At 45.5% G+C, this 26,670-nt stretch overlaps 1 protein-coding gene across 1 annotated transcript; it reads right to left on the bottom strand.

Moving 5' to 3' along the window:
• Positions 1-14,665: 14,665 nt before the first annotated feature.
• Positions 14,666-26,498, bottom strand: BPGM (bisphosphoglycerate mutase). The gene is made up of 4 exons (XM_039708061.1): positions 26,434-26,498; positions 25,578-25,670; positions 22,550-23,189; positions 14,666-17,799 (listed from the first exon to the last, which is right to left on the bottom strand). Exons 3-4 carry the CDS (start codon positions 23,172-23,174, stop codon positions 17,606-17,608), a joined length of 819 nt encoding a protein of 272 aa, XP_039563995.1. The 5' UTR covers positions 23,175-23,189; positions 25,578-25,670; positions 26,434-26,498; the 3' UTR covers positions 14,666-17,605.
• Positions 26,499-26,670: the final 172 nt, after the last annotated feature.

Below are 26,670 nucleotides of genomic sequence, written 5' to 3' on the forward strand. Positions count from 1 at the left end.
CAACACAGAAAGGGGGAGGTGATACAAAATGATGGACAGAAAATTAAACCAAAAGGAAGAGGCAGAGATCCTCCCCAGGCACTCCTTCAGTGTATCTCTATAAACAAACAAACATGTTAACAAAGGAGAAGCAAAAAAGTCAAAATCCACTTTGCCACCAACTAAAGAAAGCCCTAAAAAGGGTTAGGGACTATGAAAGCCAAGACATAGAAGAATCTTCAGAGAAAGAGAAGTGCTGGAAGTTAAAAAAGGCAGTGAAACATAAGATGACAGGGAGAACTCCATCAAGATTAGAAAACATTTTTATTGTACTTGGCATTAACAGCTGAAGTCCTCTAACTGTGCTAAGATGTAGAAGGAACATCCATAACACTCCATTGTATATTCATTTAACATCAAGAAAACTGCAGTTCTCTGGGAACATGAGGCCTCCTTGCTGCCAGCTGCCTGCTGTGCCAGCCTGGCTTCTCCCCCTCCTCGCTCTGCTCCTGGCCAAGAGCATTTCCAGAGGGGGATAGCGAGCTCTGGGGCTGGAGTCTGCTGTGCCACCAACCCTTGGGAAACCAAAGTGCTTCCCTGGGGACACCACCCTGCTGCCAGGGAGACCCACCCCTCTCCAGAGGAGGGATGAAGCCACAGTTCCATGACCCTGGTGGAGATTCCCAGGGTTAGAAATGGCCCCTGTTGCCTCAGCACCTGGTGTTGTTAGCCCTGGCGTTTTCCACCCTGAACCCCGCAGCTCCTCAGTTCTCCACAGCCACATGCCAGGGCTGTGCAGGTGCACTGCCATTGCATGGGAATGGCAAAATGGCATGGGAATGGCAAAAATTATATGCTGAGACACCTCTGTTTGTGACATTCTGGGAGAAATTCCCCCACTGAAAGGCTTGGCAAGCTCTGGAAGAGCTCTGGTTTAACCCCATCCCTGAAAGATTTAGTGTGTGTGTAGATGTGGCACTTAGGGATGTGGTTTAGTGGTGAGCTTGGCAGTGCTGGATTTACTGGGTTTGATGACCTTAGGAGGATTTTCCAAGTTCTCTGCAATACCTCTGCTAAGCAGGAATATCACAGCTTTGTTGGACTGTTCTCCTGAAGCACAGAGTGTGACCAGGACACTGAAGAACCTCTCTTCCCTGTGCAAAGGGACTTTCTCTCCATGTTTCCAGCTTCTCACAAAGATGCAAAGAATGGGATTACAAAGTCATTTCCATGCATGGAATGTCAGTCACCAGCCCAGAACTTTGTCCATCCTGGGCATTGCTGAGGGAAACACACCTGAACAAAGGATCAGCAGCCATCACTGCTGCATTTCCTCCTGGTAAAGCAAATTTCTTGGTGGGGCACTGGTTGGTGCAGAAAAAAAGAGGGTTTTGCTTACAGTGTTTCACTTACAAGGAAAAGCTTTGAACACTTTTCATGTCAGGGCTCAGCAGGCAAATCCTGGAGCAGGTAAGTGATGAGTGACTGGTGTTCTCAGCCCTCCCCTTTCCTCCCTCTTCCCAGGCTGAGGAATACTCAGTGTAGGATGCTACACAAAGGCTGAGCAGAGCTTTGACAAACACAGTGCCAAGCACATGGCAGAGACTTTCAAGTGGTTGTGCTGAGGCAGTAATTTCATGGTTTGTTCCATTCCAGACTTTAACCTCGGTGCCAAGAATCAATGCCACACAATAATGAAAAGTCTAAAATAAATTTTAAATACAGAGAGAGAGAGAGAAATGTGATACAAAATACAGCTAAAAATAAAAGAGCAAAAGTAAGCAAATAAGGAATGCTCAAAATGGGCATGGCAGTTTCCTCTGGATCAAAATTAAGATTCTGTTACCACCCAGTCTAGTGAACCTGGAGTGGATCTGGAAGACATTAAAGACATGGAATAAAAAACACAGAGTTGAAAAATTATATTTGATTACTAATTAAAATGAACTGCAAAAATAACAGCAGTGGGCTGCCAATATCATTTGTACTTCTGTAGTGCATCCAAAGACACTGTGTGGAATTGCACTGTTCACTCTTTGAAAGAGGAACATTTGAATAAAAATGCATAACCAAGTTTAGGACTTCAGAAGCAGCGCAGAGACATCAGCCCATCCCTTGTATGTTCTGAAGCTTAAAAGCCAAGCTCCAGCTGGGATTTGAGACAGGGATGAAGACCTGCATGGATCAGGCTCAGAACAGACCTGGTGCTCATGCTGGGCCCACAAGCAAAGGGTGCAAGGGGATGATCTCAGGTGCCAACTCATATCCTACACAAGATACAGCATCTTAATTTAATGAACCTTTTTGGCCTTTCAACTACAGAGTGCATTGAACTCCATAAAGTGCCTTTGAACTTTTGTGGAAATGTCTTTTTATACATGTATTTTTATTTTTCTATAATAGATGTCAAGGCTGGCAAAAAAGAAAAGCAAATTATGTGGGGGTTTGGGTTGGTTTTTTTGTTAAAAGCAGAGTCTGAACTAAGCTGGGTTCTGCCAACAATGGATTTGCTCTGGACAATCTGGGCTGTGACTCCACCACATCAGCCATGGTCAGGGAAAGCAGCACAGCCCTGCTGGGAGTATCCCAGAGGAATCGCAAGTGTTGGCAGATCCGTGGCAGTGATCCCCCAGAAAACATGGATCAAGAGCTTCTTATAGCTAAAAAACTGGGTCTCTCACAAGGGATTAAAGATGGAACTGTGGCCCATGAAAAGCTGCCCCCAGAAATTTTGTCACCGGAGGAGCCTTTGTCCCTGTCCCTGTCCCCATTCCCCCGTGGCAGGACTCCAGTCAGCACACACAAACCAGCTCAAGGGAAGTGAATGAGCTCCAACATGAAACTTCCAAAGGACCAGAGATCTGAAAAACTAATCAGATGGCTGCTTCATTTGTACTCAGGAAGCTGTGGCATGTTTTAAAAAGCTCGACAGTCTCCTTTGCCTTTGATAAATTACTTACATTAGCCACCCCAAAGGCCTGCTCAGTAGCTGCCACCCCACTGTAACATCTTGCTTTCTTCTCCACAGGACCTCCATAAATTCACTGTCCTCTCCTTGCAATCCATCTTCCTCCTTCCTTCTGTCAAGGAACCACTTGAGCTGCTTTAATTCAACCACATTTTCCCAGGCACAGCTAAAAGCCTTTGCTTGTGTTCATGGCAGGAAATGCCTGGTCATCTGTTAGGTAAACTGATTCATTAAATACAAAAATCCAGGGCACTTTTTGGTCTTTTAAAAGCAGTTCTCAGTCCAGTCCTGGTGTCCCATTTCCTTAATACAGAGTGTCTTTACCTTTGTCTAAACCCCATGACAATATTTCCAGACCCTGCCAGGGGCAGCAGTGGTCAAGACCAGCACAGCTCTTCCACAGGACACCCACCAGCTCCTGAACTTCATCAGAAGGCTCCAAGGTCAGATATTTTGGCTTCCATGGTGTCAAAAAATCAGCAGTCAGTCACTTTGTTTTATGCTGTCTTTTGCCCTTTGAATGCATTTAGCATTGCCCTAAAGGAAAAATAATAGTGGTTTGTCAGATTTTTACAATTTCTAATCAATCCAGAACTTTTCCCCTTCTGCATCCTTTCCCTCTGCCTTTCTGTATGTGTTCCTTAGCTCAGGAAAGCAGATTCTGTTTTATTCTGATTTCCCCTAGGCCAGTTTTTGATTTTTGTTGTAACTTTACCTGCAAACGTTATTCTGCTCATTGGGTCAGATGTGAATTTTTGTTGATAGCGTTGAAGATGACAGCCAGAGACATGAAAATGGTGCCATGCAAAAAGAATTATACCAGGAGCATTTAACAGCAGAGCACTGTACAGAGGGAACCAGTGAATCAGACCCTCTGTAGATAATATCCTATCTCTTAAGATAATATCTTTTCATGTTTGTTTTTGTTGTTTTTTGGTTGGTTTTTTTGTTTTTTTGTTGTTGTTGTTGTTGTTGTTGTTGGGGTTTTTTGTTTGGTTGGTTGGTTGGTTTTTTGTTTGTTTGTTTTTGTTTTTTTGGGTGGAGGAAGGGAACATTCTTTATTAAATATATTTTTTAAACTAAAAAAACTGTTTTCACTTAAAAAGCCAAAAATCCCTTTTAACGTGGCAGCCCTGTGTCTTCAGCTTGCATGTTTGCACAATATATACATATTTTTAATATATATCCTATATTTTGTGTATTTTATATATGTGTATATATATGTGTGTGTGTATATGTGTATATATTTTATATATAGTATATATATGGCATATATGGTGTATGTATATACATATATACACATATATATATATATACTCACCATGTATATATGGCATCTATTGCATGAGCCTAAACAAACTCAGAAGTAATAACAGCAGTTTTCAAGTAAAATTAGGAAACTTCTACGCAAAGAAAATGGCACTTAGTGTGCACTCAAGTGTGCCCAAAAATGCAAGTCCCAGCAAGAAATGCCGTGGTCTCTTTTTTCACCTGTTCTTTCTGGTTTCCACTCATGGTTTGAATGAATGTCTCTTGGAAGGAGAAAGGGCAAAGGAAAGGGGGAATACGACGTGAAATGTGTCTGGCAAGGCAAGGTAGAAGAAGGAATGGGCAAATCCTGTCCCCCCTGAGCTCACCAAGGGTTTGGCAGCACCAGAGAGGGTCCTGAGCACCTCTGTGCCTCTCACCCTGCCCTGCTCTTCCCTCTTCAGTGCCCAGCAGGACACAGCCCCTCACACAGGCTCCAGAGCCAGCTTTATTGCACCACAGATCTGTGAGCTGGTGCCCTTGTGTTCCTTCTTCTGTAAAAGAGGAATGTGTTTTGGCTGCTGAACAAGAACTGTAAAGATGGGTTGTAACAGATACACTTTAAACCCCTTAAACCAACTTTTTTCATTTCATCTCTTTGCCCTCCCCCCTGTTTGATTCACATAACAAGCAAATCCACCCACTGAACATAAACATAAATAGATTTTCATGGGAAAGTTCATTTAAAAAAACCCTCAAGTCTTTTTTATTTTAAATAATTTAATAGATATGTCAATGAGCAGCTGTAAGCTAAAATCATTGTCATTTTCACTCTTCTAACAAAATCAAAACTAGAATCTGCCTGGGTAATTCCCATCTTTGCATAGGTCAAATGCATAAATTATGCTACTTTTCCCCAGGCCTCCTCCACAGCCAACACTAAGCCAGGATGAGCAATAAATTTCCTCACTAGATGGAGCAAGAGCATCTAGATAGTAGCAGGAATGCCAAAGTTCTGTAATGGGACTCTCACAGCTGGGACAGCCCAGCTCCATCCACTGGCCTTGGAAAACCACAGAGCTCCTGTCTTTTATCCCAGCAATGTCAGTGCTGTGCTTTTGAGCAGTACTCAAAAACTATGGGGCATTCCCTGGACTGGTGAAGGTCTTCACACTGAGAGGGGTTCTTGCCACCCTGGTTCCCAGCCCCAGTAATGCTGTGGCTGACAGACCTAGACAAACCATGCTCCTGCTGGCTTTGTTTCTGGAGAAAAGGGAATTTTTACTGGTGGTGTCTCTTGTCCAGCTCAGCCCCCATGGGCAGGTTTGAGCTACCAGTGGTGCAGGTGTGGCATTCACATTTTCTGGATTTTTTCCCCCAGGAATGCTGTCATGAGACAGGAACTGTCCTTTTTGCCACCTTCCTTTCAGAGCGTGACGTATTTCACAAAATGCCTGGGTAAATAATGTTGCATCTTCAGAAGGCTAAATTACGACAAATAAGAGGCAGAGCAAGATGCAAACAAAGGCATAAAAATGTTCTTAAAATGCCAAGTATTTTTGTAGCAGATTACAATGGCTTTTTTCCCCTCCATCTTTGTGTCTTCACAAAATGTTTTCCTGTTGGAAAAGAAGCACAGACTTAAAACTGACTTTTTTCCTGTTTTCTTAGATGATTTTCCATTAAAAAGGAATTCTGAAAAAAATGTTTCAGGAAGTACCTTTTATCTCCACCTATTAATATTTTGCCTTATTTCATGTGGAAAATGGGGTTGTTGGTTGTGCAGTTTGCCCCTGTCCCTGACATATTTTGAAGCCCCCTGTGTTCCTGCATGTGTCCACTCCAAGTTGCTCCTAATTACACTAATTAATCTCTGACTTTGAGCAAAGCAGCTCCCAAGCATAAATCACAGAATCACAGGATGGTTTGGCTTGGAGGTTTAGGACAAACAAAGCCTCTTGTCCTGGGCTCCCACCCAGAGCTCAACCTACAGCAGCTGCACCTCTGCCCTGAACGTGGTCCTCAGCAGGAGGAACCTTCCAGAACATCCACCTCCAGCCCCTGCCATGGGCAGGGGCACCTTCCTCTAGACCAGGGTGCTCAGAGCCCCATCCAGCCTGCCCAGGGTGCTCAGAGCCCCATCCAGCCTGCCCAGCGCATCCACAGCTTCTCTGGGCAGCCTCTTCCAGGGCCTCACCACCCTCACAGCAAAGCAGCAGGAGGACCCTTCCAGAACATCCCCCCCCAGCCCCTGCCATGGGCAGGGGCACCTTCCTCTAGACCAGGGTGCTCAGAGCCCCATCCAGCCTGCCCAGGGCATCCACAGCTTCTCTGGGCAGCCTCTTCCAGGGCCTCACCACCCTCACAGCAAAGAATTTCTTCCAAATATCCAACCTGAACCTGCTCTCTTTCAGCTTGCAGCCATTCCCCCTTGTCCTATCTCTACTTGCCCTTGGAGTCCCTCTCCATTTTTATTTTAGGCTCCCATCAGGTATTGAAAAGCTACAGTGAGGTAACCCTGGAGCCTTCTCTTCTCCAAGCTGCACAATCCCAATTTTGTCTCAGCCTTTCCCCATAGCAGAGGAGCTCCATCCCTCTGTTCATCTTGGTGACCTCCTCTGGGATTCCTCCAAGTCAATGTCCTTCCTGTGGCATCTCCACTGTCTCCCAAAAACAAGGAGAAAACTGAGAATTGCTGTCAGGGAGGCTGGAGCTTCATTATTTGAAATCTCTCTTACCTGTTGGTTGTACACAGGTAAAAACAGAGTCAGCTGTGCAAAGGAAGAATTCCTGAAAGGATCACTGGGGTCAGGATTGAGCTCTTAATTATCAGATGCTTCCAATTAAACTGGCTGCAAAGTAGTGACTGGATGCTGACATTAATACTGTAAAATATGTTTTACAGTTACAATTGCATCAATGAGAACCGTAATACACTAATTTCCTGAGGCTGTTTTATTTACTTCAAGTGGTTTGAGCTGGAGAAACATAACTGGGAAAGCATAACAAATGCGTATTTCTTGGTGGTTTGCCTAGATTTGTTACAAAGCTGAAATCTAGACACTGGTCAAATGGTTCCTTATGGATATTGGTCATAGGTCTTTCTTTTTTACTTTAATTTCCTGTTACATTTCTATTTAGAATTTGAAATTGTCTGTCCTGAGAATTTCCCTTGTGGTCGCTCCACTTCAATCAGAGAAATTCATGTGGGCATTTTCTAAGCTAAGTATGCAGGTCTGAACTTTTTCTCAACTGTTCAGATTGCAGCTTTCAACACCAGAATTCTGCAAAACATTTAACACTCCAGTAATGAGAGAAAAGAGCTCCCTCCACCTTGACCCGTCTCCCCAGCAGGACCTGCTGGAGCCTACAGAAAATGAAAAGCAAAGTTCTGTGAAGCACTGGACTTGCTAAGGAAAGATGTGGATGTGTTTCTCTCCTGAGTCACACTGCACTGGCCCTGATGAAATCCTCCTTGCTTGTGCAATCACAGCCCAGAACCAGGAGCAGGGTTCACGAGGAGCACATCCCCAGGATGGCTTTGGACTCTGGATTTGCCTGTGCTGCAGCTGAGGGGCAAAGACATCAGTCTGCAGACATCCTCTCAGGATGGTTTTGGGCAGCACAGCACACTGCAAGGCATGCTGGAATAGCCATGGCCCTAAATGCAAAATGTAAAACACATCCTAAATCAAATCAAGTCACGCTGGAGCTCCCTGAGTCACCGGAGAAAAGAAAATAGTGGGATTATCTATTAATCTCACCTCAATGAAATGTCTAAAATAGGTCTGATGATTCACATCCTAAAAGGACTGCTAGTCCTTCTTATCAATGAAAGGAGCCAAGGGAGAGCCTTGTTCAAGGGGGATATTTATACTGCAGACATGTCCAAGGAGGTGAGGTAAAGCCTGTCCCATCAGCCCCCCTTGGTAAAGAAAACAGTGTTATCAGGGACAAGCCTTGAAGTGCTTCATCAAAAAAGGCAGGAACTTTTCCTCTACTTCCAACTTGGCATCATGGTTGTTTAAATTGAACTTGAAAAACTTCCTAGCCGTTTGCAACAGCACTTCAAGGACTTGTGAGAACAATCTTCATGCCTTTGCAGAGCTGGAAGTGGCCAGGCTGTTTTTGGACATTGATTTATTTGCATGAATGAACTCTTGCAGAGATACCTATGCCATGGTTCTACCAAAGCAATCTAAATTGCCACTGAAGACTTCTGAGCTCTAGTCTCTCTACAATTTTTACAGAATAAATGCTTATTCATAGTTCTTGTAGCACGAGTGAAGAGGCAGGGAAACTCCATTTTAAAAACAAATGGATCTTTTAAGCACATTGCAAAAATAAAATGCACAAAGCTGATGTAAATAGAAGGTAAGGTAGAAATCTCAAGCTACCCCAGAAACCTCATTTTATTACTCAGAGCTCCATTAGGTTGCTGACCAGGCTAGAATTCAGGATTATTCATGCTTTGCAATGTCTAGCCCTCTTCCTGTGTGTCCATGGAGGCTGCTGTCGTTAAGGGCCCTCCCAGGAGTCTTGCAAGAAATACTCTGACAAGATACAAAGGTTGCATTTCAAAGGCTGCTCTTTATTTCTGCATCCAAGGGGGAAAAGAGCTCGTGGGGAGCCTGGCCCTCTCCCTCTGCAGAGCAGGACCTCCACAATTTACTGCAAGGAAAACAAGGATCAGGATCCCAGGTTAAAAGAATCGAGGTGAGCACAGCAGATAGCTTTTCACAGATACAGCTTTTCAATATCCTGAAACATACAAAAGGAGAGTGTAAAGAGCTGAATTCAGGGTTGTGTTTCCAGTCAGGAGTTCTGTGGTCACCAGTGGACACATTGAACACACGAGGGTTTGTCCAGCAGCTGGTCCTGGATGCCAAGGGCAGCTCCTCCTGTCCCTGTGCTGTCTCAGACACCAACACACGTTCACACCCTCTGCATCCCATTGAGACAGCTCTTCAAGCGACCTGCTTTTACAGAAATGCTGAGTTCAGTGGAAATTATTGTGCGTAACACTCAAAACCAGGGACATAGGAGGCAAACCTATTAAGCACCTTCTGAACCGAGACCAAACAACCAGGCTTTGTGGAGCCTTTTTTCTCATCTCCATGAAAACCACGACAAAGCTGCACAAAACTGGAAAATAGATTGCCCAGTGTTTTGACAGCCTTTAGATGATCCTCTGGGGAGGACAGGCATATCTAATATAGAACACCTAATATTTCTGTAATTGATTTTTCCATTCATTAACTCAACCAATTCTTCTTCATTCCTGGCACACCACCCTTGGCTACTGAAGGAATTAACATCAAGCAGTGCCTGTTAAGTATGATGGTTTTTTTGAGGTCACCTGATGAGGCAGTCATATTTTCTGAAAAATTTTTTTTGCCCAGGATTCTTCTCCTGGGAAGCTGAGAAGTCTCAGAGAAAAAAGAGAACAGTAGTATCTAATTTACTTCTCCTTAGTTTTGCTGCTTTGGAATGTAGTTGGAAATTGTTTATCCACCAGGTGATTGTTTCATTCGTTTCCTGGGAATTGTTTTGACTCAATGGCCAATCAAAGTCAAGCTGTGTCAGACTCTGAAGAGAGAGCCACGAGTTCCATTATTATCTTTTTAGCCTTCTGTAAGTATCTTTTCTGTATTCTTTAGTATAGTATACTTTAGTATTCTTTAATATAATATAGTATCATAAAATAATAAATTAGCCTTCTGAGAACATGGAGTCAGATTCATCATTCCTTCCTTCATCTGGGAACCCAGCAAATACAATAACCTGATCCATGAGGTGATGAACAACCACAGATCTCACCAGCAGTGGTGGAGGCACACACTGGTCCTTGGCCAGCCACAGCAGTAAAAATTCATTTGTCATGTAGCACAACAGAAACACACTGCAACAGCCCCTGGGGCCACAGAGCCCTCCTACTGCCTCCACCAGATCCTGCTGTGCACCAATTCCACCACTGCCAGCTAGGAAAAACTGCTGGGCATCATGGTGGGAGAGAGCTCCACTGGAGGAACAGAGAGAACAGAACAAGCAGATAAAAATTGTTAGGAGGAAAACAGGTCACTCAGTGTTTCTCTCTCTCACGTGGGTGGCTTTTTCCAGCTCAAATATAAAAATCCTCGTTTTCCCCTGTGCATCGTTGGAATGCAGACAGGACTGTAAAATATAAAATGTGATCCAGCTGGAAATCCATACCTCAGCACAGCAGTTTTCAGGCTTTTTCAGATGTATCTCCCCCTCAAACCTTTTCCACACTTGACCCTGTCTCCCCCCATCTCAGCACCTCTGATCAGCAGCCTGAGGCTGGCAGGACACACCATGGAGGAAGGTGTCATGGAAGGAGGCTGTGTGGGAGCACCTGGAGGGAACTTTGTGGTTGGATGGAGAAGTTCAGGGCAGGGCCACATCAGGGGACAGGGGAAAAAAACACAAACCTGAGAAGATGTGAGAAACACAGTAGCCAAAGGCATCACCCAGAGCCAAGGGATAACTCTTGCCCCCAAACAAACGTGAGTTTTCAGCCAACTGGCATTTGTTTCCTCATTGTGCAGACAGCAGCTTTCTATGGAAACCATTTTGGCATTTGCCAGTGTTCTTTTTTTTTTTTTTTTTCATTGTTCTGAACAAAGATGTCAGTATTTCTGGTGGATTCGGACCAAATCTGACTCATGCTTTCCAAGCTAAGAAAAAAGGACCAAAATCCAAGCTCCTGTGGAATTTGAGTTCTAAGGTATCAGAAGGGAAGGGCAGAGAAGTTCAATAAGGAACTAGAGGACAATAGGATAGAAAAGTACTAGTGCTAAAAGGAGGTATTTCTGGCCCTGGAAAACACTTGAGCCAACCACACAGAAGGGAAAGCACAGAATATAAGATTTCCAGTATTGAAACAAAGTACTTTTCGTTTCTGTAGGGTCTCCTAAAGCTTTCACCTGAGAATATGAGGTCTGGGAAAGTTTATTCTGTTTTGCTGTTGTCCAACAAAAATTATTTATCTGTTCCCACAACATCTCATGAAACTGAAATGTGTATGTTACTTAAAAAATTCCTTTAGAGACATGGGTTGAAATATACACCAAGGGCAAGCACAAAGTTCATGAGTTTTGCATCACTAACGAGCACTTTTCACACTAATGTGTTAGGGAAGGTTGCAGAACAAAAATGAGAATTTACTTTGCAGGAGCCTTTTTCTATCACCTACAGGCTCACTCTACTTGGGTAACTCACACCAGTCCACATATTTCAAGATATGACAAGCTGTAAGGGGGGTCTGATCTGTATTTCTCAAAGCTCAATTTGACAGATGCATGCAAAATGCTCATAAATTTCCACAAATTCTGACAGGGAGAGAGAAGAATACAAGAGCCCTTGGGAAAAATTAGTACAAGAGTATCTGAAATCAGATCCCTGAAATCCAAGGCACCCTCCAATTCATGTTCTTTTTGATTTGGCATTTGCTCATTGCTGAGCACCTTTTCTCAGGCAGCACTGAGTGCTCTGGTGAAGCTGCTGAGGTTAGACCAAAGCAGGATTAATCTGCACGAGCGACCCTAGATGATGACTGCAATTTATTCCCCAGCAGAGCTAACTCACCCTCACACCACTTGTTACTCCACAGGGCAGCTCTGGCTGTGAGATAAAACGTGCTGCCTCTCAGGAGAGGTTGATGACACCTCGCTGTCCCCATGTGCACACAGGAGTGCAAAATCCACCCGTTTTCCTGTGCATCCTTCACCACAATGCACTTGCTCCACCTGTTGTCCACTTGCTTTTCTACAAGTCCATCTGCAGCTGCAATTTCTGCAGTTGCTTTTCCTTCAGGGATACTCGGGGATCTTTATGGCTGCTTTCTCACTCCCAGCACAGCCAGTATCACTGCCTTCCACAGAGACTCTGGAAAAAAAACAACCTGCAGTTCAGGAGCAGCTGAAGAACCACAGATTACTTCCTTTTCCTGTAGTAGTCACTGAGCTGGCAAGTGCCTGTCAGGAAAGCAGGGTGCACTGGGGAGTTAATTACCCAGCAAGGCATCCCCAGTCCAGGTTAAGGGATTAATAGCACATGCACATCCCTACTTTCCAGCTCTTCTGCTAGATCACCACCAGGAACAAGGAGAAAAAAATAGCTTTTTCTGCAAGAAACAGGCAGTTCCACTGAACAGCTCTGGCAGCACCAGGGTGCTCCATAAGTGTATTCAGATGTGCCAAAGGTGAGGAAATATGTGCTGTGCTGAGGGGGAGCTGGGACAGACCTGAGGAGAACATGGCTCTGTTAATGAGGCAAGAATGATTGCAGACAGTGCTGGGGTCCCACTAGGGCCACAAGTGCTCTCTGAAGCCTGGCAGAAGTAATTGCAGCACCACAGCAACAAGCACAGAATAATCTGAGCTAGAAGGGATCCATAAGGATCATCTCCATTGCCACCTCCAACTGAGCTGTGGGTCAATGCCCCTCCTTTCAAAAGAGCCAGCAGAAGCCACCTTCAGCCACTTCATTGCACTGGGAGGGACAGCACAGCACAGCTACAGCCTTAGTCTGGTGTCTGCTGCCCTCCCCTGCTCTGTCAGCATAATGGGGAGAGCAAGGACAGGGAGCCTCTGCCCCTGCTCCCTTCTTTTCTGCAGTGTGGGGACACAACCTGGCTGCTAAATTCTGCTGGAATAGCCCCAGGAAGGCCTGGCTGCTGGGTGACAAGGAATGAGGCAGTGGGAAGGGGAGTGCCATGGCACAGCCACCCTGCTCCCTGTGCTAAGCTGAAATTGCCTCTTATATCACCCACACCCAGAACCTCTGGCCACCTTAACACAGAAGAGGCAGCAACAGGTGCTCAGCACAGCTGTCAAAGGGAGAGTCCAAACCCTTCTGCACCTTCTATTTGAATCATCAGTGAGCTCCCACCACAGCTCTGAGCTTCCTTGAGCAGCAGAGCTGTCATGTCAGCTTCCTCTCCTGCCCATGGGTGTCACATTCACATTTTCTGAAAAATCCCTTCGCCCAGGATTTTTCTCCTGGGAAGCTGAGAAGCCTCAGAGAAAAAGGAGAAAAATAATTATCTCATTTGCTTCTCCTGTGTTGTGCTCACATGTGGAATGTGTTTGGAGATTGTTTACCCACAGGTGATTGTTTTTTTGGTTTCTGCTGTGAGTTATTTTGACTCATTGGCCAATCAGCACCAAGCTGTGTCAGGACTCTGGAAAGAATCACAAGTTTCCATTATCATCTTTTTAGCCTTCTGTAAGTATCCCTTCTGTATTCTTTAATATAATATCTTAAAATAAGAAATTAGCCTTCTGAGAAGATGGAGTCAGATTCATCATTCCTTCCTTCATCTGGAGGCCCTGCAAATACAATACATGGGAATGTAAGGCTGGGGAGATGCTGAGGCCAGCAGAGAACACACACAAGGCAAGTGTCATTTATTGTCAACTTTGAGAATGAGCACTCTCCACAAACTAAAACTTAAAAAAAGGAAGAAAACGTTGAAATTTTGAAAATGTGACTAGGTAGAGTCAGTCTCTCCTCAGGCTGTGCAGACCAGGTTCATAGCAAAGTCCTTGGCACAAAAGTTTGGCAGACTGAAACCAAGCTGGTCTTCAGATGGTCTTTTCCCAACACAGGAAAGAGTGGGCATGGCTCTGGAACAATGTGAGGTGTTACTAAAGCAAAGTGCAAAAAGTGACTGGGGAAAAGGGAGGTAACACATCTTAAATACCAAAACAATTTTGAATTGGTTGGCAGCAGTGCCACATTATTATAAGCAAAATTATCTACATCAGTACACAAATGGCTCAGACAGATCTGTTCCACTCCCCACTCAACCTCAACACAATCACAAGACCAAGTTTTTAAAAGTCTGTTTCTTTAGTGTGCTTTTTTTTAAGCCCCAGAGCTGTGTGTTCCCCACTTCTATCTGAATGTCTGACTTTTTTTGGTACTTTTACACTGCCTCCCATTATCCCAAGGCTTTCTGTGTGAAGATCAGCAGTAAGAGGCAGCCCTCAGCAGGCTTGCAGCTCCATGTGCCTGTCCCTGGAGTCCCAATTCTGCTTGGCGTCAACGTGCTTTGGAGAGTGAAAGGGTTGGCTTTGTCTCCAGAAGCCACAGCTTTAAACACACCATCAAAAAGTAATGCTTCTTGCTAAAAGGAAAAGCAAGCATGGGAATCAGTAAGCATTTGTTTAGAGGCACTGTTCTGGAAGTAAAGTTCCTTGTTCCTAAGTAAATGCCCCCATAGTTTTGAAGGGGTATGTATTCCCTCCAGCACAGCTTCTGCACATGTACACACAAGGAAGTGTTGGCTCCAGCACTATTTTAACCCAATTGACTGCATGATGTGTGATAAACAACTGTTTTAGAATTTTTGGAATCCTTAAGGTCAGTTTTGTTTACTTATCAGCCCTGAAAAGGAAACAAAGGGGATAGGAGTAGAAGAAAAAAAAAAAGACTGAAGCCAAATTAACTTCTATTTCAGGTGAATTTATTGAGTTATAAAGAACCTGCCAGCTCCACCATATTTACAAAGGTTTTCAAGAGGATCTAGAGCTATTACTGCTACTGAGCCACATGTTAAAAATGCATAAAACAAACCAAATCAACAACATCCATTATGTAACTTTAAAAACACCATTTACCTGATAGAACTTTGAGGCACACTCAAACATAGGGAAAAATGCTTCCCAACCACAAAACTCTCAAGCAGGATTCTCATTTTTCCCTCTGATGTAGCTATGCCTGAAGATCTTGGTGTCTGACACCTTGGAACTTGGTGTCTGTTCTTCAATAGACATGGCTTATGAATCAGGATTTTAAATAAAAGGTTCCTTGGAATCGCAAGGTGTTAAAACAATCCTAAAGAGCAGAATAAAATCCCCAGTTGGTTCCATTTGATACTTCTGCAAGGTGTTATTGCTGCCAGATGTGCACATAGAATCCTGTCATCACTGTGGAGCCACAACCCAAGGAAACCAAGTCAAACTTCCCAGAGCACTGTCACTGTTCACATCTCAAGCAGCACTGTAGAAACAGCACCTCCTGCAAACATCACACTGGTGCTCTCTTCTTCCTGGCCACGACTCAAAGGATGATTTCAGCTGCAATTAATGCTCCCTAAATTCCCTCATCCACCTTTCCATTTCCCTCCCCACCCACAGAAGAGATCATGGATTCTAAGGGGAGGAGAGAGCCTGTCTCCCAGTTCAGCTGGGTTCATTTCCAAGGGCATTCCAGCTGCATGTCACATCCTGAAGCAATTCCACAATGCCAAAGGGATGTGGGCATGCCCTGTGTGCTCACACACCTGGGTTCATGCAGTTCCACTGGCAACAGGTGGCTCTGCTAGTCTTGTTTACAAGCCTACAGTAACATTTACTTGATATTAAGCTTCACACATTAATGTTTGGGGAAGAATTTGCTCCCTTGAGTGCCAGTGACCCTTCCCAGGGCTTTCACGGGTGAAATTTGCTGATCAGCAGTCTAACACTGTAACTCTCACTTGTAAACTATCAACTAAGATTCAGAGTTACCCTAAACACAGAAACTAAAACCCCAGAAAGTAAGTCAGTATCAAATCAAGTAGCACAGAAGCTGCTAATGGCATTTCAGAGGGAAAAAAACCAAAACAACCAAAAAACATTGAAATATGTCTCTTGTACAAAGAAAGATGAAACCTACCAGCTTTATGTTTAAAAGAGAAACTTTGTTTCTACTGCAAGGGCTACAAAAACAAAACCAAAGAGAAGCCCAAGCACCATTCATGCATGAGAAACTACCTTCTAGCAAGAAGTCTTTTATGGAGTATGTGCTACTCTAATGTGAGCTGGCATCAGACCTGCCAAGTCTTGCTCCACACGTCAGCAAGGCTGTCAGAGGCACACCACACTGTCACACTGCTCTCTTCAAAAGGAAAAAACAACATCCTCTCACACTCACAAAGCAAGCTACAGAGCTGCTCACTGCAAAGCAGCAGCTCCTCTAGGATTTTAAAACTTTATACACCTATCAAGGAAGTTCCCATCAACACTGAGATTTGTAGCTGGGCCATGCTGAGACCATATTCAGCTCAAGCAGCACACACACAAGTGTCACCCATGTTGCTATCCAAGGTCAGAATCAGGTGCTCAGGTGTTGAGACAGTGGTTCAGATGTAAACTTTTTAACAGTTTCATATCTGCAGGTAAGATGAAGGACAAGTCTTCAGAAGTGGGATCACCCTGGTGCTCGTGTACATGAAGAGAGCACCAGGCTGCCACACTGCACCCAGCCACAGGGTGAACTGCTCAAATCCAGTGCCAAACACTCAGCAGGAATCAAGCTGTGACTGTGAGGAGAGGTTTACAGGAGAGCTCTTTCAGGCATGGCAGAATATCTTTCCTTACCAGCAGGATGGCTGAACAAGCTGCACCCAGCAACACTTGTGACATGCTGCATGCATCTCTTGCAGCCCTTCAGAGAATTTGGCACAGATAATGGTACTGTGGAACACATTTACCTTTGCAACTCAGGAAAGCTTAGAGGGGTTTTTCCTATGTCACTTTTGCTGGCATGAGCAGGAATTATTTATCAACTGCCTAAAGGGTGATGAAACCTCTAGTACACCTTACCAAAGTGTTTCGGGTGCCTCACAAGGAGCTACATAATTGAAAAATTGAGCAGAAGAAAACCTTTGTGCTTCCTTTGTGGACTAAAATCTGAGTTAAAACCTATTACTGCAAGCCAGCAAAATGTAGCTATGCTAGGCTTTGCAAAGATGGTGGAGGAAAAGGGACTCCATCTGCATTCCTTAAAAACCAAATACAGAGTAAAAAAAGACAACAATGATAACTCTAGTAGTCAGAACATCTCTACAAAATTCTCTGGACCGTGAACTGCCCACAGAAGACTCAAAATAACAAAGGCAGAGAGTTGTCCAGCTGAAGGTGTTCTGAAAGACTGAAGGAAACCCACTGAGAACAAACTGACACAGCTGCTGTGACACAGAAAAATCATAGTTGGTAACAGAGTTATCTGGTTCCAGTGACAGTTTTAGTGCCTATACATCCTGGACTAAATTACTCCAGTAAGCTGGTGCTTGTCTCCTTAACAGATCAGGACTGATTGCTGGTAGACACCAATATCACATCCCTTTGTTTCTCTACTGGGCCACCCTCAGTGGTGGATCTGGGGCAGGCTGCCCTGCAAGTTTCCATGACCTGGATCATCTCTTCCCTTTCCAGTATCAAAAATCTCAAGCTGCAATCTAAATTCCAGTTTTTGAAAAGGCAGAGGGTTAAACTACCAACCTGAGACTCAACAATTGTCCCTTCCAATTATTTAGTGCTTGAAATTGAGACATTCACACAGTGCAACCTAGCAGTCATACACACATTGTCACTTACTACCACACTGAACACAGCTCTGCTAGACAGTGGGATTTAACTTCTCAGCTGATTTTACTTTCCCTTGATCTTCCACTTTTTTGATGGCAGCTTGGATAGCCTCTTGATCTCCCAGAAACTGGTGAGGGCCCAGAGGGTGCAAATTCTCATCGAGTTCAAGAAGTATGGGCACACCAGTGGGGAGGGTGACATTGATGATGTCCTCATCTGAGATGCCTGCCAAAGAAAAACAAAACAGAGTTACACCTCCAGCCTCCACTGCCTATTGCCTTATTTCTGAGGTTACCCAGTCTCAAAACAGTCAAGGACACATTCCAGCCTCCATGAACACCACCAGCCACTCAAGGATCAATTCCCAGCTAGGCCACACTTTAGGAACAGCTGAAGGAGAGAATTCCCATCCAGGTGAAGACAGTTTCTTCACTTTTTTAGCCTACACGTGTGAAATAAACAGGAAGAGACTGCCCTGGAGACCACACTGTTCCTTTAATACAGGACATGGAGTACAATAGGCTCCCCTCCATCATTTCCCAACTCACACATCCCAAAAGTAGCTCACACATGCTACTCCAACATGAAATAACCTCTGCTACACAGCCAATACAGATTCTTTAGAGAGGCAGGATAACAAGGTTAGTCTTTCTCTTAATTTTTCTGGGCAACTCTTATCACACAAACTGCCATAAAAATCAGTATTTCATTCTGCTTGTGTGAGAATCACTCTTTGCCCAGTTTGATTTCTCACAAGCAAGTTTATAGCAGGGTCCACAGTACTGTTCTCAGAATTCCTTTCCACTTTCAAATGAGGGAAAGAAAAACGAGGCAGAAAGTCAACTCATACAGCTTGGAGGATTCTTCTTTTTTCCACTTAACTAAAGGAATGTGTACCTGGAAAATAATATTTATGTTATGCAGACATGTAATTAAAATATTCTGGGCTCTCATCTCAATGAAATTGCTGGTTATTTTTACATTGAACACGCATCCAAAGCCTCCAAGTGAGTTTCAAGACCAAACATCCTAGTAAAGTTTCCACACAAAGTCTAAATAATTGCATTAAAAGCAGTGACTGCAAAGACATTATCTCTCAAAAAAATCAGGCAAAAGAAAGCTAGTGCCATTGGGAATGTCAAAATTTCCTCCCCCCCCCCTTTCTAGAAGCATTGAGGTCCCAGCAGCAGCCTGCTATGGTGAATCAGGGCAGCTTTGGGTAATTCACTCAGAAAATGCACACCACCAAGCTTCTGAAGTGGTGACACCACATGAACTAGACCAAGGTGCACCAGGCAAACATCCTCCTGGAGCAGCTGACAAAACAGATGGGCCTCAGCACACACGGGTGTAAGTTTACCAGAGATTTTCACATTAAGGAGAAAAGCAGAGCCACCGTGTTAACAGGAAAACACACACGAGTCCAGCAGCTCAGCAACAGTGGGGTGACAACAGGCCAGAAAAAACAGAACTGCTCGTGAGGTGAGGATCATATTGCCCTGCCCAGAGACTGCACCAGCACCCTAGTTCAGTGACCTATTCTTGCTTTATGCTCAGCACTTGGGTGAGCCCTAAGTTTCAGAAGGGCACAGAGCACCAGAAACAAACCTTTGCAAAGAACTTGCACCTTGTTAAATATTGAGCATCAGTCCATTGAAACAAGCCACAATCAGCTGAAGCAATTCTTGCATAAAAGGGACAAATAATTCACCTGGTGTAAGCCACAGAATCAGACCTACAGGGAAAAAGCCTCAAAGAACACCTAAAATTTAAAAATGGATGGGAAAAATACTGCAGCCATTCACCAGGCACAAGCACAGTTCTCAAGGACTTGGTTTGCAAAACAAGCAGCCAAGCTGCCTGAGCTATTATTTTGAGGATTCTTCAGCATTAGATTTTAACAACACCCACATCACCACGTATATTCCCAGAGAATCCATGCCTAGGAAGTGTTCTGACCACCTCCTAAGTTCAGCCTCCCAGACTAAACCATTCATATACACACAAAGCAGATGAAGTCATGCAGGAGAGTTCAGGCAAACCACATAATGTGGGCAGGAGACATGATATTTAAAAGTTTCCTCTGGAGATGGATTAAACAAAACTAGCTGTAGCTACATGGATTCAGAAATGCATCTTACTGTTTTTACACAAGACCAAGTGACCACAATGTCAACTAGTACTGATTTACAAAGCAAAACAGTGCAGCCTAGGATAAACACACAGCAGCAAACATGATGGTTCTCTCCTCAGGAGTTTTCCCCACACAGAAGTGCAGCCCCACAGGCAGAAGTCTGGAAACACAAGCTGAAGTCAGATAAAACCCTAAAGAAACAAGAGTGCCTGTTGCTGTGTATAGCATTTCTGTTCTTCAGGAAGCAAGGAGCTGAGCAGGCTGGTGACACAAGCTCTTTGGTTGTAGGAGAGCTCACCAGAACCCTCCCCAGCCAGCAGGCCAGGACAGCAGAGGGATCACACCTTGCAGCAGCAATGGCTGCAGTGGGAGCTGACTGCTATCCAGTTACTCCATGTGCTGTAACTAGAACCAGCTGACCTTTTCCTGAGCTCCATCCCTGCTGGCCTGAGTCACAACCCAGCCTATAGCACAGGGAAGGAGGGTGAAATCAGGGCAAGACCTCAACTGCTGACTCCTAAGTGCCATGGTAAATAAGACCACTGAAGTAGTAACATGCTTCCCTCCAGTTTAATACCAAAGCCTGGGTCCCAGCACTGCTGAAATACTGTGCTGCTGGAAGCATTTTTTACCCAAGAAGGTTTAAAACCCAAATTCTACCTACTCACAGCTGTGAGAACCCACAGATATTGCTGAAGCACTCAGGATGACTTCCTGAGGAGCCCAGAGAAAACCCTGAGCAGGCAGCTGCACTCCTCAATGGCCACCTCCCATGCTCTGTCCTGGGAACACTGCTCCTCACCTGTACAGCAGGGAGCAGGTAGGCACAGGAACACTACAGTAACTTGGTACAGCACTTATTAGAAAAGAGACCTTTCAAAATCACATTTAAAATTCCTCTCCAGCTCACTTATCCTCCATTTAACCAAACTGGGTAACCAAACACACAAATACCTCCAGGCAAGCTCAAGAATTCACCTTCATGTGGTAGCCCATGGAGTGTTTTGAAATATTTGGACCTTTAAAAGCCCTTCAGAGACAAACCCCACTGATTTTGAGCACCTACAGCACTTTCAGAGGGGCTGGTTCAGCTTCCCCTTCCCTCTCACCTGTTCTTACCAAGTTCCTCCCTCCTATTCTTATGGTCAGAGGAACCCAAAACCCACAAGAGCAATTGAGAATAACAACACCCTCCCCTGTGCATGTCGACTGCACTTGAGGCCAGATGATTCATCCAATAAAAGATCATACACAAGATCAAATGCATCAATTCAGCCACAAAAGCTTGTTTAGTACTGGTGCTTTGTAATGGAGTTCCAAATCAGGTCATAGCATCTCATATGCTTAATGAAAACACTGAAGCTTTAGCCTAGTAAGGTGAATATTCAGAGCCACTTTCTGCTCTCCCTGCAAGGCAGATCTACCTTCAACAGGGCAAAGGAGGGAAACAAGCAGAGTGTTAGAACCTGGCTTTTGATCTTGACAGAATGCCACCTTGCTGTGCAAATTTTAAGGAAAGAAAGATGGGTGGGCTACAACCATGGCTGTAGTATATAATTTACATTTGTTCCACTCGTGTCTGCCAAGACTTTCTGTCTGTATTAGGTTTGCACAGCAGGCTTTAGTAGTAGGGGGCTACAGTGGAGCACCAAAAAATAACTGTGGTGGGTTGGTGGTGTGGCTGACACCAGGTGCCCACCAAGCTGCTCTATCACTCCTATCCTCAGCACAATGGGTGGGGAAAAAAGATGCAAAAATAACTTGTGGGTCAAGATAAAGGCAGTTTACTAAAGCACAAATAGAGGCCAAGCACAGAAGCAAAGAAAAACAAAGGATAACAAAGGATTTCTTCTGTACCTCCCATCAGTAGGCAATCCAGTCACTTGCCACTACTCAGGGCTTCAGTGTGCAGAGCTATGGCTTCCATGTCATCACAAATGCCCTTCCTCCTTTCTCTTAGCCTTTCCTGCTGAGCAGACACCACAAGGACTAAGGAATATCCCTTTGGTCAGTTTGGGTCAGCTCTCCTGGCTACATCCCCTCCCAAGAGCTTGCCCAACCCCAGCCTATTTGGGGACAATGTTGGAGAGACATTCCTGATGCTGTGGGAGCTCTGCTTAGCAGTGGCCAAAACACAGACCAAGATGATTTGCAATAAGGCCCAGCAAGCTCACAAGAAATCAGCACTTCAACACAAATGGGGCAAGGTGTCACAAATTTTACACTAATACCTTCATAAAGGGACACTGTCAAAAGGATTCCAATATGAAGCACTAGTTATTAGATAAAGAGAAAGCTATCCTCCCCCAAAGAACTGAGAAAAAAAACACCTGCAAATAGATCCTGTGCATCCAAGATGCTCATTTAGCATGACAGATTCTACAGACACTTCATACACCTTAATGAGGTCCACTCTGTGCAACGAGAAAACAAGAACAAAATCCAGACCCACAATCAAGGCCTTCTGAGCATGATACTGTTGCTCCAATGATTGCATGCAAGTGTAAAGCAGAACTACATTTCCAGCTCTTTACTCAGAACAAGAAAAGACAGATTCAGAGAATTGCATCCTGTTTCAAGAAAATACCTCCTTGAAATAGTAACTGCAAGGGATACTCTGTAGTCTTTTAAGAAAAAAATTCAAATTGACATGAAAACAATTAAAACTGTTTCATCACATCCAACTGAAGTTTGCTTCCTTGACCAACTCTGTACTTCCCCCTTGGAGACCACAGACATTCTTACCTTGCCCAGGTAAGTAATACACACTACAGAACAACATATGAAGCTCCAAGCCATTGAGTAAGGAGGAGAGGGGAAGGCTGAAACAAAGGCCCTTACCTTCCACGTGCTTCAGCAACGCCCTGCTGCTGTTGCCATGAGCAGAGATAAGAATCATTTTGCCACTTTTCAGTTCTGGCACTATCTTTTCATTCCAATAGGGAAGGAGTCTTTCAAGCACATCTTTGAGACTTTCAGCCTTCGGGAGATTCTCCTGGGAGACGTCGCTGCATTTGTAGCGGCGGTCGTTGTAGATCTCTGCGTAGTAGGGGTGAGATTCAGAGATGGGAGGCGGGGTGACATCGTAGCTCCTCCTCCAGATTTTCACTTGCTCCTCGCCGTGATTCAGAGCCATCTCCGCCCTGTTGAGCCCGATCAGCGCTCCGTAGTGCCGCTCGTTCAGCCTCCAGGAGCTCTGGATGGGGACCCACTCCTGGCCCATCTCCTGCAGGATCAGCCAGGCGGTCTGGATGGAGCGGCTCAGCACGGAGGTGAACACGAGGTCGAACTCGAAGCCCAGGGCTTTGAGGTGCTTGCCACAGTTCTGAGCTTCCTTTATGCCATCGCTGCTCAGCTTCTGGTCCACCCAGCTGCAGAAGCGATTCTCCTTGGTCCAGGCTCCTTCCCCGTGTCTCAGGAGAACGAGCCTGTACTTTGCCATTTTGGAGGGAAGCTGGTCTGGCATCTAACAGCGACACATCTGGACAAAGAAATGAGACAGACCCATCAAACATCCCACAGATAATGCAATGTAAATAGCAATAAGGCAGTGAAAAGTAAACAACTATCAGAATCAAAACAAGCAAAGAAACAAGCATCTGCTGAGTATGATTTTACAATTTTTATTCTTTTTTTACAGTTGAGAGTGGGAGGAATTCCAAACCAGGAGACCTCATGTGGGAAGCAAAGTGCCATCCTTCACCCAGCTTGTTGCAACTAGCCAATGAAACAATTGATTAGGAGCAGATTTGTACAAGCTGCTCCAGCCTATAGTTTCCCTCAAGTGCTTAAACAGAGCCTGTCACTCAGTATCACAGGCTCCCAGAGGAGCAGATCTCCCTCACTGGGGAGCTCTGAGGTGCCACAAGCAGCTCGAGCCCACCAGGGCTGTCCAGGTCCTCACTGCTCCCAGGGAATGCAGCAGAGAGCAGCTGTGGCCCTCAGCCAGAGGAGCTGGAGAGCAGGACCACAGAACTGCAACTGGCAGCTGCAACTGCAACCTTATCAGCTTTTCTCAAAGGAGGTGTCAACATAGTCACACTCTGCACAATTTCCTCATATCCCCATCCTGTCCTGCTAATTAAGCCAGTCTCTGCTTGATTTTTTCCTCAGGCCACCTCCTCCATCGTTCCTCCACACTCAAGTGTGACAACACAGATACTCTGGGATGCAATGAACAGCCAGTGAGTCCTCATTTCACTGAATGCCCAAGTGACCTCACAGATTATCCCATCCTCTTCCTGACTTTCAAGTCTATTTCTCCTCTCCTGCCTGTGAATTACAATGCCAGGTTCTTAGGCTTTTTGTGCCCACTCCAAAAGCAAAAACATTAATCCTGATGCCTATCTGCTGCCCTCATTAAGTCAGACAGCTACACACTCATAAAGTCAAACAGCATTTTCCTCTTTTTTCTTGACCAAGCAACATCTCATCTGGATTGTCTTCAATGGCAGATACATTTTGACCACACACCCAAGGGCCTGCCAAGGTGGTCAAAGTGCTGCTAGCAGATAATGGCATGCCTGAAAGGGCCATCTAGCACAGGACTGCAACTCTGAAAGCTCCACTGATCCCTCTGACCTGAGACAAAGGCTAGATGGCAATGGACAGTGCAGGGGGAAAAATATAAAAATACAACTCTCTGCACTGGGGGGACTGCTGTACCTTAGATGAATATTAAGTGCCCTCAAAACCATGGGCAGTGGGAGACTGAGCTCTGATTTCTGCACACCCAAGCTTAGGCTAGGTTTCCATGACACACTTAAGGAGCTCCCCTCAGATCAGTAGGAGCTGCTTCAGCCACACTCCAAGCAGCTCAGATTCAGGCCCCCTGTGACCCTGAATTAAGTCAGCAGGAAGGGTTAGGCCCATGCATTCTGGGTTTTGGGAAACACCCAGCACAATACCAGCATTCATTTTAACAGTCTTTCAAAAAAAAAGTGTCTACAAAAGTTGAATTCATTAAGAGACTCGGGAATCTGATCTTGCTTGCAACAGCAGCTTAGTTCTCCTCTAATCTCAGGTTAAGACAGAGTCTACATCACACAAGGGCACTCTGCAAAACCCCCCCAGTGCTGACTTCTGCCTAATGGCACAGCTCAGGATTAAAAAGCCTCTGGGGACTGAGATTCTCACAGAATATCAGGAGGTATTGTTTGACACCAACAGACAGCTGAAAAATACAAAAGAAAGTCTCCATTCATGCAAAGGCAGGCTGAGATTTGTGTAGGGCAAGAAACATCTCAGACAAAATCCCCTGCATGGCCCACTTTTTCCACTCCCAATAATGAGCTGCACTTTAAGCAAAGAAATCAGCTACTGTCAGGATTCAGGTGTCATGTCACACCAGGTCCAACACTAGGCTGCACCCTGTAAGAGCCTAGATTTATAACCAAAACAAGAATTTGACAGCATTTCCACCTAAAGCGACTGGTCCTTACTCAACATACCAGAGATAAAATTTAAAAATTGCAGTGTTCACAGCATGAGCTACTACACATAAAATACCTCCACAGAAAGCTCTAGCCCTGCAAATACTTCATTATTCAGATTAATTGATTCTATTATCCACAGGATATATAATCTAAAAAACCAAATTAAGACCCAACAGTAGGGGTGATGCACCTCTTTGCCAAAGTTTAGTTGGCATTTTAGCTGAAAGAAATAAAAAAATTAGTTAGTATAAGAGATACACTTACACAAAGACCTGGGTATCATAAATTCCAGTTCACTTATATAAAACATTAGGCAGAAGCACACAAATTTAGAAAGAACTAGCAAGTCACAGCGTTGTTTAAACATCAGTCCACTTCTGGAAGCATTTAAACTAGAAAGCCTTAGAGCAACACATGGAAACAATCCTACTCACCTTTCCTACAGCAAAGGAACAACCTACACAAATCCCAGCACGGGCTCCAGAGCTGCTTTATACAGAGGCCAGCACACACTCTTGGCTGGTTACCTGCAGGGGAAGAATAAGAATAAGAAGAATAACTTGGCTGGTTACCTGCAGGGGAAGAATAAACACCAGTGCTCACAGAAAGAGCAAATGGCAGTGCCAGCCACCACTTGCTCTCGAAGCTGCTAAAAAAACCAGAGCACACACCGCTTGTACGGGCTGGGAAAGCCACTAAATGCCTTCTCCCAAAAAGATGCCAGCGCACAGCTCCTGCATTTCCACCAAGGGAGAGCTCCTGGTCTCCCACACGCCGCGGGACATCATTTGCCCCCTAAGACTTGTTTAGGCTGCGTTACCACAGCGCTGGTGTGCATGGCTGAGGTGCGCAAGGCCAGGCCGGCTGGAGCCCGGAGCAGCAGGCTCAGGGGAAGGTGTCCCTGCCCATGGCACACCTTGGGGTGGCCTTGAAGGTCCCCTCCAGCCCAAATAATTCTGTTTCACTCTGAGGGAGCAGAAGCCGGAGCCCAGCTGAGCGCGGGAGGCAGCGCACGGCGCTCGGGTAACACCGCACACCGGCCGATCGAGCACAGCTCTGGGCTCCAACACCAGAGGCGGCCGCTGCGGACGAGCTGCCCTGCTCATCGCCTTTCCAAGGGTGAGCACCTGCGCGTCCCTGCCCTCCCCGAGCACGGCGGCCCAGCCACAACCGGGGCAGCACCTCCCGGACGCCCAAACACCCGCCACAAACACACACACAGACACGCTGGGACAACACCACCATCCCTCCCCGGAGCAGCCCCGCCGAGGGAACCCTCCCGGGCATTACCGGGCTGAAGCCGCGCCGCCGCCTCACGGGGAGCGCCGCCGCTGGGCCGGGCCGCCTGGGGGCGGGCCGCGCGTCTTATTGCCTCCGCGCCCGCCATGGCGGCGCGCGCTGATTGGCCGGCCCGGAGGATGGACAGCGGGCTCAGCCAATGGGCGCGGCGCGGGGCGGTGACGCGGTGCCCCGGCGCTGCCGGGCCCGGGGATGCTGCGGCCGGCCCGGCCCGGCCCTCTCCCGGCC

The sequence above is a fragment of the Passer montanus genome, unplaced genomic scaffold (genome assembly GCF_014805655.1).
Source record: "Passer montanus isolate IOZ18808 unplaced genomic scaffold, ASM1480565v1 scaffold20, whole genome shotgun sequence".
Classification (NCBI taxonomy): domain Eukaryota; kingdom Metazoa; phylum Chordata; class Aves; order Passeriformes; family Passeridae; genus Passer; species Passer montanus.

Coding starts and splice junctions, on each gene's coding strand:
- BPGM (XM_039708061.1), bottom strand. CDS start 23,174: ATGCCAGACCAGCTTCCCTCCAAAATGGCAAAGTACAGGCTCGTTCTC. Junction 17,800..22,549: donor GTTGCTGAAGCACGTGGAAG/GTAAGGGCCTTT, acceptor TTTCTTTGGCAG/GCATCTCAGATGAGGACATC.